General features: G+C 37.9%; 1 protein-coding gene across 1 annotated transcript in view; it reads left to right on the forward strand.

The window, feature by feature from the left end:
• Positions 1–1,995: 1,995 nt before the first annotated feature.
• The window catches only part of LOC129242265 (uncharacterized), a 41,658-nt gene continuing 22,344 nt past the window's right edge, over positions 1,996–21,309 (forward strand). Inside the window, exons 1-3 of the mRNA XM_054878824.1 lie at positions 1,996–2,130; positions 2,187–5,032; positions 5,108–7,426. Of these exons, the coding sequence (XP_054734799.1) occupies positions 2,332–5,032; positions 5,108–7,426 (5,020 nt within the window). The 5' untranslated portion in view covers positions 1,996–2,130; positions 2,187–2,331. The remainder of the gene's footprint in view (positions 2,131–2,186; positions 5,033–5,107; positions 7,427–21,309) is intronic.

Genomic DNA, 21,309 nt, shown 5'->3' on the forward strand with positions numbered 1-21,309 from the left:
CCACTGTGAAGAAAATTCTTTGGGAAGGCAGTATGAATACCTGGCTGCGATTGTATCTTGGGTTGTGATGGAGGGTTGCTACTAATATTTTATGCATTTGCATCGCAACAAATCTCAACGACAGATTTCGGTGTTTTTCACATTTCGTAAAAAAACGCACTCTTGTTCGTCGGATTTCCTCCGCTCCTCCATTGAGAGCTGTGAAACATAAGAAACAGGTGTTTTAAATTTGTAACATTATTCATTGCCACATTGCCAGCGCGTTGTTGTTGCTTGTGATTTTTATTGATTTGATTGAAAACGCGATAGAAAAACGAGCGGCGAACGGCGAACGGAAAAACAAGAATGTGCCAGGTAGTAAGCAAGCAAGAGAAGACGACGCGACAGTTGTTTACTTGCCGCGCACAGTTAGCTCAAGTCATTACATAAATAGATACGTACATGCACACTCATACATGCATAAACAAGCTGCTGTTGTGTGCTGAAAGTTTGTATATGTATGTGTGTAGAGAGGCCGCGGGGCACCCCCTTAATGGTGTCGACGACACCTATTTATTGTTTGCTTTTGCTGAAGGCAAATTAAAGTATACGACATGGGGTGAATACATTTCTTTGGGCGCAGCTGTTCGAAATTATTTACGCGCAATTTTTTCTATCGTAACAGCGATTTTTCTATTTCACACCAACCACCATTTCCAGTCGAACAGCCAAGATTCGTTGAAACTTTTTTGAAAATTTTTTTTCTTAAGATTTGGTGTGGGTTGGAAATCATGGCTGAAATCGGCTAAATTGGATGGATGAAATTGCGTGAACGTGAGAAAAGTAAAAAATTCCGCGCTAAAGCGACACGACATCCGCTACTGTAAATGTGTGCGTATACATACAGTATACATGCAAACAGGTATTTTTTTTTGGTGCGCATGCATCGATCTTTTTGGGATACCCTCTCCACCTAAATGAAAAATTAATTTTCTCCCAAGATGATTGAATTTTTACTATTAACGAGCTTTTTCACAGCTGTGGCAACTAAAAATGATTGAATATTTAAATGTTTTGAAGAAATAGAAATTATTTTTTTCGAGATTTGTGCCATGAGGGTATTCGAAAAAAAGTTAGTAGGAAGTGGCGCAGATTAATGAATGACGTAAATTTTTTTAATATATATTACATGATTATTACGAATTTTGTTGTTATAAATAGCATTCAAAGTGATGTAATTTTCTCTTTACGGAAAATTTGTAGCAACGTGAACAGGGACCAAATTAATTGATCGATTCAAATTTTTTAGTCATTAAACATTAAGAAGTCGAAGCAATGGGGGTTGACAACTGTATGAAATTGAACAGCTGAAGAGCCACTAAGACCTAAAATATAGCATATTTTCCTATATTTGCTACCACGTTAAATAACTGTAACTCGATTTTATTGGAATATCTGCCGTAATATTAAAAGAACGGACCCCGACACGTGCACCACGCCGCGGCGATTTGTCTGAAACAAAATTTTTCGATGCCGCTATTTCGAGGCTCCATATTTTGATTATGAAGGAACATTTCTCATTTTTTTGTCGACAATAAGTTCTCGAAATCATTGGGAAAAGAAATTCTAAAATTAGTTCACTGCTATACAATTTTTTTTGTGTTGAGCAGTGTAATTTGAACAAACTAAGGCGGTATTTTTTAAGTTCATGTATTTATGTCCCATTTTTTTGCTTCGTTCGATTTATTCGTAGGTAAAAGAAATTCCAAGCTGAGTACATTGTTGTAAAAAATTTTTTTGTTGACTAGTGTAATATGGCATTTTTTAAGTTCTTCGATTTTTTAGCTTCGTTGATACATTGGTATAAGGAGTTTTAAGTAAAAAAATTGCATTTTGTTGAGCAGTGTAATTTATCAAAAATACGTTGGCATTTTGTAAGTTCGAGGATTTGGTATAAGGACTTATAAGCTTTGTTGCGAAATTTATTCATTTTATAATTTTGCATTCACGCTTGTTGCGAAAGGTGCGATGGCAACCCATCGCACTCATCTGTTTGCCATTTTCTCATTTTCTCATTCTCTCATAAAAATGTCAACTCATTCTTTTTGATTTCTACATTGTTCGAGCACAGGCGCCGCAAGCGAACAAAATGTAAGTTTTATATTGTACATTCTTATTATTAAATTTGAACTAATTGTAAAATAAAGATTTCAGCCTACAGCTACAAGGACTTGAATATTGTTTAATTTGCGGGCCGCCTATTGTTGGGACAACATTCTGAAATATTTTGTTTCGGAAACAAATATTTTCTTTTTTGGATTCTGAAGTTCCCTTGGCCATCGAAGTTCGGAAATGGAAGACTCCGAACATATTAGCGTACTTATGGAAGGCAGTGAAATACCACCGGCGGCGACCATTGGTGAGGCTGACAAACCTAGCAACGACACAGCAACTGGAATTGGATCGACATTCACAGCTGGTAGTGCACCGTATTGTCACGCATCAACGCCCACTACTCACCCTTCGACATTTACAGTACCGGGCGTGAACAACGCATCCATGATAACATCAGTTCATGGAACTCAACCGCACTACATGGTATATAGCACCAGTGCACCGCTGTTTCAAACCGCGGCAGTCAACGCATTTACAAGCACGTGGGGGCCCGGCATTGCTAATGGTGCCATACCTAACCTCACTTCGGCTGCTATGCCTTGTAGCGCGCTAACCTATCCAACGTTCGGCAATACATTTCGGCCATTTTGTTCACAGACGAATATGCATAGCCGCGTGGCACCACAACCGAATACTTCTGTTTTCATGCAGCCGAACATTACGCCATCGTGTAACCAAACGCGCGACCCCTCTTATAATGTTTTCAGCCAATATAGCATATCCGACGTCAATTTAACACCAACGCAGATTTCCAGCAGGCAAGTGATAACCAAGGATTTACCGACCTTTTCCGGCAGGCCTGAGGACTGGCCCCTATTCATCACGAATTACGAGCAGTCTACCGAGCGATGTGGCTTCACCGATCAAGAAAACCTGATCAGACTACAAAAGTGTTTAAAGGGACCAGCTCTCGAAGCGGTGCGTGGTAGGTTAATGATGCCAGCAACAGTAGGTCTGGCAATCAACACATTGAGAATGCTTTATGGTAGGCCTGACATTATTCATCAAACGATGCAGATGAAATTAAGACAAGAGCCAGCAGTTAAGGCCGATAAATTGGAAACGCTCATAGCATTTTCACTCGCAGTGCAAAACTATCGGGCTACAATCCAGGCGGTAGGCCTGGCCGATTATTTAAACGATCCTGTGTTGCTTAATGACTTGATAGCCAAATTGCCAAGCGATCTAAGGCTCAATTGGGGCGGTTATCGTATGTCGCTCAGTCGCGTCGACATTGCTGTGTTTGACGATTGGCTTTTCGGACTTGCTACATGCGCGAGTCAAGTTACAAGATGTGAGCCACCCACAACCACAGCCGCCTTTGAAAATATTGAAGTAAAGAAAGGCCGCAATTCCCACAAGGCGAGAATTTTAGTTCATGAAGTTATCGGAAGAAATGTAGAAGTAAACGCGAAGGTGACTATATGCCCAAAGTGTGGCGCCAACCATAAGCTGTCAGACTGTGCAGAATTTACTGCGCTCTCGCGAAGTGATCGATGGCTGTTTGTACGAGAGAAAAAACTTTGCTTACGCTGTTTCAATTCTCATTATGTTCGCCGATGCAATCTGAAGAATAGGTGTGGGGTTGACGGCTGCCAGATGGCACACAACGCTCTTCTGCATACGCCTGTTCCCGTTAAGAGCAACGTCGGTCATGAGCAAACAGCGCTATACCACGAACGTCATTCAGGCTCACCAAAGGAGAAGCAGAACTCGCTATTTAGGTACGTCGCCGTTACTGTTCGTAACGCATCCAAATCTGTTGACACATATGCACTCATCGACGAAGGCGCGTCTTGCACTTTAATTGAGAACGAGCTTGCAGATTACCTTGAATTAGACGGGCCGTCCGAGGCGTTGTGTCTGCGATGGACTAACGAAATTACTCAAAGCGAAAATAACTCCAAGTTTGTAAGTTTTGAGATCGCATCGACACAGTTGGGCTCTCCAAACTACTTGTTAAGAGGCGTACGCACTATTGCTCGTTTAGGCCTGCCTGTTCAAACATTGGACCGCGATACCATGGAGAAGCATGCCCATCTCAGAGGTCTACCTATATTGCCATATAACGGTGCAAGGGCTCGAATTCTTATCGGAGTCGACAACGCGAAAGTCTGTGTGCCAATTGAAGTTAAGGAGAGTAGCACCTCCAACCTGATTGCTGCTAGATGCCGGCTGGGATGGACCGTTTACGGTCGAGACACATCTGAACACGCAGTGATGCCCCGCGTGCTCCACATCTGCAGCTGCGATCCTACGAGCAGGGACCGAATGGACGAACAGATGAAGGCGTATTTTGCTATCGACGCTATCGGTGTCTATGCGCCAGCTAAACCGCTTCGGTCAAAGGATGATGAACGTGCTTTACAATTGATGGAAAAATTCACCAAGTTTTTGCCAACAGAGAAGAGATGGGAAACAAGATTGCTATGGAAACAAGACGTCGTCGATTTACCCGATTCACTTCCTATGGCGCGCCGTCGACTAATGTGCTTGGAAGCCAAGATGAAGCGGGATCCTGAACTCCACCGTTTTATCGTCGACAAAATTGACGATTACAAGAAAAAGGGTTACATACGCAAATTGGAGTCACTTGAAACATCGATAGGTGGCAGATCGTGGTACCTTCCCATATTCACGGTGCTCAACGTTAACAAAAACAAAACTAGATTGGTATGGGACGCTGCAGCCAAAGCTGGAAATACTGCACTTAACAACATGCTGTTAAAAGGACCTGATCAGCTAAATTCGATGATGGGCATTCTTCTTCGATTCCGCGAAAAGCCTTTTGCAATATGCGGGGATTTACGCGAGATGTTTCACCAAATTAAGGTAGCCAAAGAGGACCAAGTGGCGCAGAAGTTTTTATGGCGCGACGGTGAGTCTAATCGACAGCCAGATGTATATGCCATGTGTGTGTTGACTTTCGGCGCTTCGTGTTCTCCTTCGCTAGCGAACTACGTAAAAAACCAAAATGCACAACGTTTTTCCGAAAACTATCCCGAAGCTGTACAAGCCATTATAAATAACACTTTCGTCGATGATTGGCTTCAGAGTGCAGACAATGAGGAAGAGTTATCGCGTTTGGCTACTGTTGTTCGCTGGATCCATAACGAAGGAGGTTTCGAGATGCGAAACTGGGTATCCAATTCCAAGAAAACTTTGACTGCACTCTCTGCTAACAGCACGCTGCTGTCCAGATGTTTTGAGGAACCTGAAGCTACTATCGAAAAGGTGCTTGGAATGTGGTGGTTACCAGCGTCGGATGAGCTCACCTTTGTGGAAAAGTTTCCTAAAGAAGTTTTTGATGAGCACACATTCCCATCGAAGCGACAAGTTTTGCGTACGATCATGAAAATATTCGATCCCCTTGGACTGCTCGGGTATGTCATCATACAAGCAAAAATCATCCTACAGGACATTTGGCGTTCAGGTGTTAATTGGGACGAGCCTATCAGAGAGGATGATCGCAGTAACTGGTGGAACTGGTTGAAAAGAATTTCTTCGATAAACAACGTCAAAATTCCTCGGTGCTACTTACTTTCCAGCTGTAGCCAGAGTAACCAGTTGCACATTTTCGTGGATGCAAGTATCAACGCTTATGCTGCTGTGGCGTATTTGCGTGCTGAAGTTGGTAACGCGGTGAACTGTTCATTGCTGGCTTCGAAGACAAGGGTCACACCATTGAAGCCCATTTCAATACCGAGGTTGGAGTTAATGGCAGCAGTTCTGGGTCTGCGGTTGGCAATTTTTATAGGCAAGCAACTTTCTGTTCAGGTAAGCCGTAGAATTTTTTGGACAGATTCGAAAAACGTGATATGCTGGGTGCGTTCAGATGCAAGAAAGTTCCACCAATTTGTTGCGTTACGTGTCGGCGAAATTCTTGAGGGTTCCAGCGCTAAAGAGTGGAGGTGGTTGCCATCTTCTGAAAACATCGCTGATGAGGGCACAAAATGGTCCGACGTTCGCAATTTTGACGACAATGCACGCTGGTTTCGAGGGCCAAAGTTCTTAGCCCAGCCCGAATCTAGTTGGCCTGTAGGGGAGCTAGTAGGCGCTACATCAGAGCTGCACCACATAAGTACAAGTACACCATTGTCCCCCACCCTGTCAGTAATTTCTCCAGACGTACGAAGGTTTAGCACATGGGAGAGACTGCTTTCCACACAACAAATTGTTTTGCGTTTCCTGCGCCGGATCTTGAAGTTTACGCCACGTTCGCTACTAAGACTTTTCGAATTGCGCGATATTCAAGCAGCAGAGCAAATTCTTATTTCCGTAAGCCAGGAAAATGCGTTTAGCGAAGAAGTCAAAAGCCTACAACACGGTCAAAATATTCAACGGCAGTCTGCTATATATAAATGGTCGCCGTATCTGGACGAGGTTGGGATTCTTCGCGTGAAATGTCGAATCGACTTCTTAGAAGGAGTAGCAGTCGATGTTAAGCGACCTATAATACTACCGAAAAATCATACAGTAACGCGTTTGATAATTGATTTTTACCATAGAAAATTTCACCACCATCATAATGAGATTATTGTCAATGAGATGCGCCAGCGATACTGCGTCGGTGCTTTGCGATCGATGGTAAAGGAGTGCGCCAAAAGATGCCAAATATGTCGCAATCGTAAAGCTAAGCCGCAACCGCCTCAAATGGGAAGTCTACCTGTAGAACGACTGTCACCATTTACAAGGCCATTCACGTTTACAGGAGTGGACTATTTTGGCCCTATCGACGTAGCTGTTGGCCGGCGGCGTGAAAAACGTTGGGGCGTGTTATTTACGTGCCTGACGAGTCGTGCCGTTCACATCGAGATTGCCCCGTCGTTGTCGACGGAGACATTCCTGCTAATGTTGAAGTTGTTCGTGTGCCGCAGAGGAGTCCCGAAGCGCATTGTGTCAGACAACGGCACAAATTTTCGTGGTGCCAGCCGAGCACTTATCAGCGAGATAGAAAGGGTGTCATCCGATGACCTAGAGAGAAGACATCCCCAAATCGAGTGGTCCTTCATTCCGCCCTCGGCTCCTCACATGGGTGGGGCATGGGAGCGAATGATACAGTCAACAAAATCAATTTTAATGGATATTACGCACGAAGCAATACTACGTGAAGAAGTTCTAAGGGCCACTTTAGCGGACATTGAAAATATTCTTAATTCAAGACCTCTGACATATGTGGCCTTGGAGACTGCAGACGACGACGCACTTACGCCCAATCACTTTTTGTTAGGAAACTCAAGCGGAATTCGCGAATCAGGTTGTGATGACGACAGTGGGCCAGCTCTCCGTCGATGCTTTCGAATTTCAAACCAGCTAGCTAACCAATTCTGGAAGCGTTGGATCCAAGAATACCTTCCGTGCCTTACTAGACGTTCTAAGTGGTTCCACCCGCCGATTCGACCTATCGAAATAAACGACGTCGTGGTCATCGTTGACAACAATGCGAAAAGGAACTCATGGCCGAAAGGAATAGTTATAGATCTCCACCGTGGAAAGGACGGAGAGGCTCGTAGCGCTGTGGTGAAACTAGCAAACGGTCTGTGCACCCGACCCGTAATTAAATTAGCAAAACTCGATGTCACTAGCCATATTTGAATTGGTAAATTTCATACTAGAATTCGTAGGAAATTTACGAGAGGGGGTATGTTGCGAAATTTATTCATTTTATAATTTTGCATTCACGCTTGTTGCGAAAGGTGCGATGGCAACCCATCGCACTCATCTGTTTGCCATTTTCTCATTTTCTCATTCTCTCATAAAAATGTCAACTCATTCTTTTTGATTTCTACATTGTTCGAGCACAGGTGCCGCAAGCGAACAAAATGTAAGTTTTATATTGTACATTCTTATTATTAAATTTGAACTAATTGTAAAATAAAGATTTCAGCCTACAGCTACAAGGACTTGAATATTGTTTAATTTGCGGGCCGCCTATTGTTGGGACAACAAGCTTAGTTTATTGTTATAACATTTTTTTTGTTGACCAGTGTAATTTAACAAAAACTTGGTGGTTTTTTTTCAAATTCGTAGATTTATTTTTATAAGGAACTCTAAGCATAGTTCATTGTTATAATAATTTTGTTTTTGTTGACCAGTGTAAGATAGCAAAAATCAGTAGGAATTTTTTAAGTTATTATTTTATTGGAATGGGGAATTCTAAGTTTAGTTCATTGGTACAAAAATTTGTTTTTGTTGTCTAATGTATGTAGTTTCTCGAAATAAGGTGACATATTTTAAGTTCGGGAATTTTTCGTTTAAAAAAACTGCTGTAATATTTTTTTTCTTGACCAGCGTAATTTAACAAAAATGAGGTGGACCTTTTTAATTTCCTCGATTATTTAGTATGAGGTGTAATTTAAAAAAGAAGGGGTGGACTTTACAAATTCGTAGATTTATTTTTATAAGGAACTCAAATCATAGTTCATTGCTATATTATTTTTTTTTGTTGACCAGTGTAATTTTGCAAAATTAAGTAGGCATTTTTGAAGATGCGATTTTATTCGAATGAGGAGCTCTAAATGCACTTCATTGGTACAAGAGAATTGCGATGACTCCACTAGTCTTACGCCTCGATTATTGGCTTTAAAAAATGCTTCAATTGAATGGGACTTCAATGCTTGCCATTTAGCTCACAGCTATAAAAAAGTATTAAAGTAAAGTTTGGCATCAACTCTAGATAGTGGCATGCACCAGAATTGTTGTTGCCTTGCTCTGTATCCGTTTTCGCAACTCCCCTGACTTGCTTTTTTTACTGCACTTTTTCATTGGAAAATGCCATTTCATAAGCTTGTGCTGCATTCATTTTTTATTTCATACATTTCCCTCCTTGGTTTTTCATACAGTTTTTTGTTTTTCATAGTATCTTCGTTATGCTACTAAGTTGTGTCATTACACCCTCGCAGCGATGTGCACACAAAGAGCTCATTGTATGAAAAAAGCCTGAAGCGGCATGCGAAAACCGCTTAAGGTCTAATACCGTGCCGATGGTGCCGTGGGCGTAAGTGCGCGTAAGCCTTTGACAGTTGGCTAAATTGCATTGCTGGCATTCATGGCTGCATTGACACACACTCAGGTGGTGGCACTGGCATCGCTACAGTTCGTCAACTTAGTCCTGCAGCGTAGTCTACTTATGAGCGCATCTTTTCTGCCGAGTGATTTTTAAGCAAACTTATGATCAATCTTAAATTGGATTTGGGTAGTATAAGGAGCTTTCGTATATACACAATTTAATACCTATTTGAAAAAGTTCAAGACTTTGGAAATCTAAATAACCATTTGTTTTTTGTTTTTTTTTTTTTGCTTCTTTTGCAACAACAGTCAAAAGCAGTTTTTAGTTGTAATAGAAAGGAAAGCGCTGAAATTAAGAGGTAAGTTAACTAGTTTTAATTTATGCTCAGCAGAGACATTAAAATCTCCGTAATAACTACATTATCCTATATTTTAAGTATTTTGCACCCACAAAATCTTTGAAAATGAATGGAAACAAAATTCGAAAAGTAGAGCTACTGCTTTGCGACTAAAAAAATCCTTTCAAAGCACTCGAAGGAAGCTTTAGGAGAAAAAAGTTCAGAAAAATTTATATACAACTTTGCATCCGTAAATTACAAACGTTTGCTCTTAGTGCATGCACAGTGGCGGTCGAAATATAGTAGCGCAATGTATTGCAAAGTTTTGACTATTTGTTAACTTTTTTTTTAAGATTTTTTATTTTTTATTGAATATTTTTATGTTTTATTTTTTATTGCATATTGAATATTATTGAATATGCTTTATGGGAAATTTTTTATTTTTTATTGAAGGTTTTTTATTTCTTAACCCATCTTCGGCCCTTAGAAGAATTCGACATAATTTTTCCATTTCCTTTTTAGTCCGTGCTTATAGGACCATAATCAAGAAAAATTAAAAAAAAAAAATTCTGACCATCGGTGTTTTAGATATGGACTGGTCGAAAAATCGACCACTGGCCAAAAACCGTCAAATATATTAAAAAAAATGCAACATTTATGAAAAAAATTTAGCACACGAAGTCAATTTATTTCATTTTATTTCAAATACAAATATTTTTTTGTTGTTTTATTGATAGAAAAGTCAGCTTACAAATTTTTATGATAATCATCAAAACATTTAGTATGTAAAGGAACATTGCATTTTTTGCAAGTAAAAATAGTATGTTTCTTGCAAAATTTACACCGCCAAAATTTGTTTTCAATGCTTCTCATGACGGCGTGTACCCTTCATTGATCCGAGGACGTTCATCTCCATGTTCGTTTTCATACTCGTCCTCGTCCTTGTCGTAATTCAATAATTCTGTTGTGACTTTATTCTATAATTTGCCACCGCATTATCATGGAGATCCACACTACCCATGCCATGATTATACTCTTGAATAGCTTTTGGCTGCGGGATAGTGATAGTTTGTTTTTTCTTCTGACAATATCTTTTAGTGCTAATAATTGGATTGACTGTGGAGTTATTAGTTATAACATTGACTACAGCATTATCATTCCACCGAACAGTCAATATTTCTTGCTGATGATCAAGTAGTTGGTCAAATGTTCCTCGTATTTTTTTTTTTTTAATTTCTCAAAGGAGAATCGCCCATTCTATTTTCGCGTATAGTACCAGTTGCAAAAAATCGACGTTCGTTCAGAGGGCACATTACATGGTATGAAGAGAAAAAAATTATCAAAGAAAATCATATGGCACTCAGGGTCAGATACGTTGGCAAGCAAGTCTAAGACTGTTTGTACGCCTAGACCAATAGTTTTATCGTGAGGGGTTGCTGCTCCCCCGTACAATGAACTAGAAAATAAGTACCAACTATCAGAGCACAAGCACCATGTTTTAAACCCAAACCGGATTGGCTTTCCCTTGATAAACATTTTGCAGGAGTGGCATCCAAAGTATGGAATCATCTGTTCGTCTATAGAGAGATTATGGCTAAAGACTCCAAACTGCATGAACTTTTTGTTGAGAGCGTCAGTAATAGGACGAACTTTCGCAAAACGGTCTGCTGCGTTTAAATTCGTGTTGTAAGCGAGATGGAAAAACTGCTTAATTTTTTTAAACCAATTACGACTCATAGCCTGCTTCACAATTGGAACTCCCATGTCCGGTCGAACAGACCAGTAGTTGTCAATGTGTGGCAAAGTATGGTACCCCGATAGGTACAATATTCCAATAAACCTACGTATTTCGATTGGCGTGATGTTAATTGGAGCATTGTGTTGGTTTGCATACTCATTTGTGAAAGTGGTAATATTTGTGATCAAAAAACAATGTAAAGAGATCATAGGGGGATTTTGAGCCTACAAAATAGTGCAATTATATATACGTATACAAAAAGGATTGATTGCTTACCAATTTCAGAAAACATTTCTTCCAATTTGATGGCTTCCACATTTATTGCGGTCCTTGTGTATTGAAAATCTCTGGGTTTTCTCCATATGGGACGGGCAAAATCCGATTTACTCAAGCAAAAAACTCTAGAACGAAAAATCTTAGCGGAATGCCAACATTCCACCGCTGCATCTCTTTTAGGATAGTTCCGCCCTAGTTCGATATTAGACGAATGAGAACTAGTTCGATTTGTAGGTATTTTCTAATAGTCCCGTACCATCCAATATAGGACAGGTTCGATTTTGGAGGTAAGGTACTAGTGCTGAACTAGAATTTTGGTTCACTAGTAGTGATTTTCCCTGCAGGGTTAGTACCTTTCCTATACCACAAAGATAATCACTTCCATCTCTTTCAATAAGAAAAAAATATTGCTAGATTTTGTTCTATCCTACATGACAGTTCCTGGCCAGCGGTCGATTTCTCGACCACTAAAGTTTACGTCCATGAAACATTAAAAATTATTGCAATATCGATATGTTACTTTTTTGATTCTCTTAATCTCATCTTTTTTCTTCACAATAAATTAGTAACAATTATTTGTTTTTTTTGTTTTTCATTATTTTTTCATCTGCACAAAAAACACGTAAAAATAGTGATAATTTCATTCTTTTATAAAAATCTGCCCTGAACCTTTTTTTCTTAAAAAGTTATGCTCTGGAAATTAACTAAATTCCAAATTTAAAACTTGTGAAAACTAATCAATAAATTTACATTTAGTTTCTGAGATATTGGAGTCCGAAGTTGGTGGTCGAAAAATCGACCAGCTGCCAAAAATGGGTTAATACAGATAGTGTTACCAACTTCACACTGCTTGTATCTGTAAAACAGCTCATGACATCAACGACAAAATTTTTCTAATGACAGTTCAATATATAGTTTATAAGCCATCAAAAGCATTTGCGTCTCAGTTTTGTTGATTTTTTTTTTTTCTGTCATGGAATTCAAATGTAATAGTGTGATTGCATTATATTTGGCTGGAAATCACAACCAGCCATTGTTCGTGAGCTCAGTCACCTCAAAGTGAATAAAATGTTTATGTATCGCACTATAAAACGTTACAATGATACCGGTAGCATTGCAAAACGCTTGGAGGTGGACCAAAAAACCGCAACAACGCCAGAAATGGTTCGGAAAGTGAAGGCTCGACTTGAACGAAATCCACGTCGAAGTGTAAGGAAAATGGCCAATGGCTAAGGAAAGAGCAAAGGAGTTGTTGCGCTTGCACGAACGTAGCGAATTTCCTAACATTGTGTTTTCTGATGAAAAAAATTCCCCAATTGAGCAGTTCATAAACACTCAAAACGATCGTGTTTACTTGACCGAACGCTCATACGAGAGTTTCAGCCTACGTTATGGCCACTCGAAGCAATTTTCCATCGCAAGTAATGGTTTGGGCCGCAGTGACCTCTGATGGACGCTCTCCAATCGCTTTTATCGAGCCTGGTGCCAAAGTGAATGCGACTTTTTACCGGGAAAATGTTTTAGAAGCTGCTTTAGAGCTGTGGACACGCAAACATTTCGGTCGTAGACCATGGACGTTCTAATAGGGCTCGGCACCGTCTCATAAAGCTCGTGTGAACCGAGAATGATTAACAAATCAAAAAATTCGAATACGCTAGACGCAAATCCGATGGACTATTCCATCTGGTCCAATTTGGAGAGCAAGGTGAGGACTAAAAAATATGCCAGTATGGGCCAAAATACCTCAAGATCACATTCGTGCAGCATACAATTCATTTTTTGACCGTTTGAAGGCTATAGTGAAGGCAAAAGGTGGTCATATCGAACTAAAGTGAATTAATGTTAAAATTGTAATCATTTTTGAAGAATTTTGTCTTTGAAATCAATAAAAACTAATTGCACACAAAAAAGTTATGGTGTTTTGAATAGGTAACACTTCATATCGTTCACCCTCTATATCTAGTTCGTACTAATTACAAAAGGCATATAACTAGATTTTCCAAACTTTGTACAAAATTTAAACATGCAACAAATTTTAACACTCAGATTTTCACCGAAACTTCTGTGTACGCAGTTTTGTATTTGATTTAGTATAAAAAAGTGTATTTAAGTATATAGTAAAGTGGAAGTTGAAGGAAGCTGAAAACTCTCATTGATTTATGACAATTTTTTTGTTGACAAAGTTGCACAAATTCTTTAATTACAAAAAAGTATCATTACATGAAAAACTAGTGTTACTGCCAATAAAAAAATTATTGAAGTTAATCTCCTCGCGAAGTTCATAGAGCGAAGTGTTAAAGAAGACGCCGATTCGCCGTTAGTCTGCCCTTGTTGGCCTTTGCCCTTCGACTACGTGCAAGGGACCATCATTTGCGTCGCACTTTTGCTGTTTGGGCGCAGTTAGATTTATTACTCAGATTTATTGGAAAAAGTAGATTTATTGGATTTATTGGACCATGTTAATCGGATCAGCAACGGACCTATGAGGGATTTTCAATAAATAAATCTCATGTAATTATTTGTTGGATTATAATAAAGCATCCAAGCATATTTCTCTTTTCTGTTTTTCTCTTTTACAAGTTTTCAAGCTCTTAAAAAGATACCCGATATAAAAAAGTGCTATTTTAAGGAAACTGAAAATTCTCATTGATTTTTGACAATTTTTTCGTTGACAGTGTTACGTATTTTCATCAATTAAAATAAATTTCTATCATTCATTATGATAGTAAAATTTTCAAAACAACAAAAAAAAATGATCAAAAATCAACGCGAAGTTTAAGCTACTTGAAATTTGCATATTTCTAAAAATTTTGATTAAAACCTTTGAAATTTTGATGGAAATTTGTTGAATATTTAAAATTTTTACAAAATTTTAAACTTTGATTTGTATGACTCTTGTAATATGTATTAACTACACTTGTTTAAAAAATTAAAAAAAAAAATGTTTCATTTTAAAATTTTTCTTAAATACATATATAAAAAAAAATATATACAAATTTTTGTTTTCAATTTTTTTCAACTGTTTTAAACTTAAAGATATTATTTTAATTAAACTTTTTTAATTTTTAAAAATTTAAATTTTTTTATATTAAATTTTTTTTTTTTAATTTTAATTTAATTTTTTTTAATATTTTAATATTTAAAGTTTTTTGTAAAATATTTATAAAATTTTTTTTTTTATTAAAAAAATATAAAAAAATCAATTATTAGTCTAAACTTGCCAACATGACGCTCTACTCTTATTTTGCCCACCACTGTATGTTTGCAATTTTCTATGCGCAGCAGTAGTTGGTGTCAAAGCTGGGGCAACGTTGCAGCGCATTGCGTAAACTGTCTTTTACTTTGTTGCATTTGACGCTCATCCATCCATTCAACGCAGCGAATTTCACAGTGACTGCCTTCAAGTAAAATATAATAGTTTTTTATATTTTATACCATTTCGTAGGGAAATGAGCAGCCTTAATGCGAGAACATGACAGGATTAGTCGTGGAGAAAAATATTTGCTAAACAAGTTGTGAAAATTTTTTGAGTTGAAAATTCGAAGTTGCTCCCTTTAACAAAATATGAGTTTTCAGGGCCAGAGGACTAAGTAGACAGTGCTTCAGTTTATAACATAAGTGAAAAAATTATTATTCTTCTCAAGCAATAAACAGTAAAGAGGGGTTGAGGCATCGTAGCGGCGGAAAAAATAAGCTGAGAAAAATAAGTAGTTCAGGAAATGTGCTTTATTGAGCTAAAAAAAATATGCATGTAGTTCTGAAAAGCTGCTATATTTATCCGGCGAACTAGGCGAATGCAATTTCGAGAGAAATGCGTTAAGGTTTTTGATTCAGTACTGCGTATCCGTGATTCAGTAAGTGTATCCCGGTTAATGGTACAAATTTTGCGTCGAGCCACCCAAAAAAGTTGTAAGCACCTAAAAGAATATTCCGAGGCGGTGTCTAATGATAAGCTATCTATAGGTACGAGTACGGCTATCTCTATATCGCAGCTTTAAAAATACACTAAGGATTTGAGAGCTTACAAGGCCCGCTGATACTCAGCTGCAAGCAATACACTATAATTCCATTTCTTCTGTTAGTTATGAACGAAACGCTTGATGATGTATCGTAACATTTATCAGCCTTACTCTTTAAAGATTAAATGCATAAATTCGAAACTTGCATTTGGAACACAGGAACCTTTAACATTTTCAATTTAAATTTAATCCACTCATCTATCCACGTTACTTCAACTGCAGATAAATACTTTATTTTCTTCAAAATTTCACACCCATACACATGCAAGCGTATATGTTAGACGCATTTAAATATAGCAGTTCTTTTACAGTGGCAAACAGCTCCACTTTCACAGAGGTGTTTATTGCAAAAACAAATAACCTTTTGCGGAAATGGAAATAGTGAGTGGGTATGTGAAAAAACTTCTTACAAAGGGTATCAAAAAAACAAGAAATATTTGGAAATTTTCAGTCAGTAACTTTGGTTGGAAAACATTCATTTAGTATTTGTATGTGTATTAGTTTGAAAACTGAACTGCGAAAAAGTTGTGCATTGGTTTGTCGAGTATTTGGTAGGTGTTGATTGTTTAATATACAGGTTTATAACCATAAACATCCCAAGTACACTTCTGTCATAGTAACAGCTAACAATGTGCGAGAAATGCTGAATGAGAAAAAAAGAATATGGCCAGTAATCTGGCACGTACAAAGAGGGGTATGGAGGGCATAAATGTGTATTGAATTAAAAAAAAAAAAAAAATTTGAGCACCAAGAAAAACAAAAAATGTCATGAGATTAAAAAAAAATCCTGAGATATTAAAAAATGTATGAGTTAAAAAATCAACGAAAAATTATGCTTTGTAGTACAAACAAAAAACAAAAATAAACACATTTCTCATATTAAAGCGTGATAAATTATTAATGTACGTACATACATAGCCAAGCATGTATACAAGCGAGTTTCAAAAGTCAGCAAGTATTTTAGACACATAAATATATAATATAACTCGTGTGAGACGATAACGCGAGCGAAGACGTGTTGCAATGATAATCAAGTCTCCTGCACGACTATTACTTATAATTTATAGAAAATTGGCACATTAGAGCGCTACAAGTAAATTTAAGTAGGCATAGGTGGAACAACATCAAGACGCACACAACTAAGAGGGGGAGGAAAGACGTACGGTTGATGGTCGGTATTATTACAGGACAAAACCCATGGGCTTAGCATATGACTACTATTGGAATCATTGATGACCCGATGTGCCTGTCTTGCTTGGAGGAGGCGGATAGCACTGAGCACTTTCTCTGTGAGTGTCCTGTCATTGCAGGAGCAAGGCTACGAATTTTGGGTTCCAATGTCATGAGAATGAGTAATATTCGTTCTCTAAAACTGGAGGATATTTACAGATTTGCCAGAGAATCTGGAAGATTCTCACAGGACAAACTACTTTGACTCTGTGATTATTCTTTCCCATCTCTTTCTCTGATACTTTTCTCCTTTCCTCCTTGACTATCTACCTTTTTTCCAGAGCTCTAAATACAATCTCTTAGTGCTCCTTGGACCGACCTATTCAAATTCAAATTTCAATTTAAGTAAGGGGAGGAGCTAGGTTACACATCTAACATAAGGGTACGCGCCAATTATTTATTTATTTTATAAGTGGCTAAGAGATTTTCACTCCTTCAATTAAAGCCCTAATTTGATAGAGGTAAACGCACGGCCTCAAATTTTTTTTTATACGTCGCCTGAAATGCATTTGAGTGCACGGTTCTGAATTCAAAACTAGTAGATTTTTTTATAAAATAGTATTAAATCGCGAATGTATACCTTTCTCCAATTATTTATTTATTTATTATAAGACCAACAAAATATAATTATGTTTCTAATTTAAAGAAAGCATGGCTGTCAGGGCCTTCAGTTGACTGTTAATTTAAATATTACCTAATAATATAAAAAATAACCTGATAAATAAATAAATTACTTCAATTATGAAAATTTGCTCATATACATGGTGGCGCAAAAATAATCACCCACTATTGTTTTCGAATACCTTTTTTAGTAAATTAAAAAACAAAAGATGTTGAGTGATGTCAATCATTATATACTCGTAAAACTTCAGGCGCTCCATTGCTTATCTGCTTCATTAGTATCAAATATGATTGACGTACGACGCCATTTGCAAAAATTATCAATCTCCCGATAGGATGACTAATTTTGCACCACTTTGTATCATATTTTGAGGTGCCTATTGTTTATAAAGCCATACGTATTAACCGAGCTGGCTGAGCAGACGTAATATTTACATTTTATTGTTTTTAAATCCTATGCTGCAGTAATCAAATCTTCCTTGTGGTGTTGAAAAATATACTTAAAAGGTGGTATTTAAAAATTTCGAATCTAATTGTCCAAAATCTCAAGAAAGAATTTCAAGAAATAAAATATTAAGGGTGTGTAAAGAGCACATCGAAAATTGTCGCAAAACAGACGACGTTCAATTTCAGTTCATCCCATACAAACTGGTTGACAGTTTGTTAACAGAAAATTGCCGTTGTGCGTGATTCTTAAGTCAAGTAAGACAGTAGGGACCTAAGCACAGCCTGCAGGTGAAACTGCACTGATTATTTCACGTAAACCAGGAAGAAAGGCGCTCTCTAAACTGAACCTCATGTGCTGTGCTCTTCCCTGCTAATCACTCTTCAGCTCTTAGTGAATTTGACAAAATTAAGTGTTGAGCTGACGTAATTTTAGAGTTTTTCTCACACTTTTCTTATTTACAAAGAGCTGTCATTGTAAGTGTATAGCTTTGCTTTTTCCATCTCTCGACAGATGACTGCTGTGGGAAGTGTTTGTTGAAGTAAAGAGCTCCTTGTGGGTCAACGGTGGGGTTTGAAGTCCCAGAAGACGGTTACTGGTAAAATAAGGATATCTGAAGTCTATAAGGAGGACAAGTTCCGTCACTAGAATAGATGTAAATAGGCTGGCGTCCTGTTTTACTCAGCGACAACGAAACATACAATTAAGCCTCTGATAAAATCAATATCACAATGCCTTTAGTCCCACCAGGGATTGAGGACCAGAAGATGAAGATACTGAATGAAAAACAGTAACACCTAACCTCAACAGGATAATGTTTGACCAAAAGTTTAAAATATGTATTTAAAAATACTAAAAAGGGGTGTCTTACCTAATCCGCTATACTCACCAGACGTTGCTTCTACCCATGGTGGGGATAATTCAGTAGGTGTGGCCAACATCAGACCTTTAGAGGGGTCTCAGAAAATTTGAAGTTGTCAGTTGATTTGCTAACGTAACAGGAAATGTGACAGAGGTTTGCTTACGACAAAGCTGAGATTGTATTGGTGATGCAAGAAAACTGCTCATATTACTTCATTGCCGTCAGAACTACGACTGGTTGGGAGAGCGTAAGCATACGTGTGAAAAGAGCATGCAGAATTCCTTATGAGGTGACAGCTGAAGTTACTCTCACAATTTTGCTTCGAATGACCGAAACTTGTGATCTATCGTCTTTGGCTACTACCTCCGGTGGATGGCATATTCTCTGACTGATTAGCATTTTTACGCTTTTGAAGCAGTAAAAAAATGCAACGCCAACGCTTCCATATGATAGTAACTCTGCCACCTGAGCTGATATTTCAGAGGTTACAGTTGAAATTTTACAATTAGTTATTGTTGTTGCAAAATCATGAAACATTCGCCATACATTTCTGGAAAAATGGAAAATGCTGCTCAAGTGACAGCTCAAATGGGGGTCGTTCCGGTTACATAGAACCGACTGTCGTGCCCACCAGATGACGTTGGTCCCATGTTTTGACGGCATTAAATCAACACCTACTGAAATCGTTTGGTTTATCCCTCCAAAGAAATAGCCGTGGCACGCTCAAGACTACTAAACATCATCTGTATTTATATGACGTAATGTGTATGTACGCGATGAATGTTCATTTGTTTCTATATATAAGTAGTTAAATTTATTTGTCAATTTCTGCATGCGACACCTACAGCAGCTTAGCTGACAACACTCATACCATCTGACACTCGACTGCTACCGCCACTGTTACTGCTGCTGCTGCTGCTGCTGCGTGGTATTGCTCCTGTTGTTTGTATACCTTCCAGTGGTTTTGCGCTTGTGATATGTATGCTTGTACTCGTATGTATCTGTGTCGTGTTGCACACCAGCAACTCTTCAAACGACGTATTACTGTGTATATCCTGCCATTTCAAACTCAGCTTGTCCAACCATTTATGCACACACATACATACGTGGGTGTAGTTGGAGTTGTTTAGCTGATGGTGATTGCATTTGCAACATGTCATACAATCGTGCTGCTTTCACACACACAACCACACACTCACTCTAAATCACATAAACTTTGGCAAATGAAACACTGCATGAGACAATGTGAGTATGTGAGTATGTGTATGTATAACGAACTCCTCACTGCTGCAAGTTGCAAATACTTTTGTTTTATTTTGCATACATAACGCTTATGAAATGGGTGTGCTAGTGTGTGTGTTTTTTGCTTGTGGCAGCTTCAACTTCGTTGCATGCAACGCGAAAGAGCTTTGCTAATATTTGCTAATACCGACTGTCGTCTGATAAAATGTTGACAGTGATTAAATGTGGCTCCGGCAACATTTTGCTTTGAGCACCAAAGTGACAACCGACTAAATCAAAGAGAAATGGCAGAAGAAACAAGCGCTGCATATGTACATTCATACACACATACATATGGAATGAAGCAAGCCAATCACACATGAATATGTGATGAAATTATGAGAACGAGATAAAATGTGCAAATGAAAGAAGTTAAAAGATTAGGTTGAAAATAAAGCAGCTGCGGTAAAGAAAAGTAGAAAGTTGAAAAATACGTAGCTTCTAGAGTCTAATGAATAATGCTGTCATCTTTAGCAATTCACATACTTAAGTAAGTGCATATGTATACGTGTACTTTTTTCTTGTTTTGCATGCATGAAACACAGAGACTCAAAAATGAACGCTGCAGTAAATAAAGACTTCCAAATTAGTAATTCAAAGTGTGGAGAAAAAGAATAACCAAAGACATTGTAAAAAAATTAAGCACTAAATCTTGGCACATAACATTTTTTTTACTTCAGATGCGGGTATTTTTAATGGTCTTGAGTACCTAAAATGATAATACAAAAATATTGTTGGAATAAATTTTCATATATTATAACCGCCGCGCCTAAAAGTGCAAGGCCCATTCGTCCAATAAAACGATTGTTAAGAGCGATTGCTAAGCAAAAATCTACATTAACGTCAGCTCAACAACTGATTCTGTCAAATTCACTGAGCGTTCAATAGTCGTAGCGCGATTTGCGTAACTTTCTGCATTATCTCAATCATGAGTAGAAACGAACAGCAAAGCACATGCACGGCCTGTGTGAAATAGTCGGTGCAAAAATTCTAAAAAGCTTACTTACTGCCTGACTTATCCTAATTTCCATGCACGATCGCAATTTTCTGTCCAAAATTTCTCAGCTACATAAAAGAAACTAATTTTTTTCTTACACACAGGTAAAAATACGTATTTATTCTTTTTTATATAGATTAAATATTCGTGTGAAGTATAAGACTTTACTCAAGAGAAAAACTACCCAACTAAGAGTAGCCATTAAGTAATAAGCCATTTATTTATTTATTCATTTATTTAGTCTAAGAATTGTCAATTAAAAAGATTAAAAAAAGCTACCCCTGAAACAGAAAGTTCAAAGAAGACAGTGTGACTAATGGCGTATTGGTTAACTTAAAAT

Source organism: Anastrepha obliqua, chromosome 3 (assembly GCF_027943255.1).
Source record: "Anastrepha obliqua isolate idAnaObli1 chromosome 3, idAnaObli1_1.0, whole genome shotgun sequence".
NCBI lineage: Eukaryota > Metazoa > Arthropoda > Insecta > Diptera > Tephritidae > Anastrepha > Anastrepha obliqua.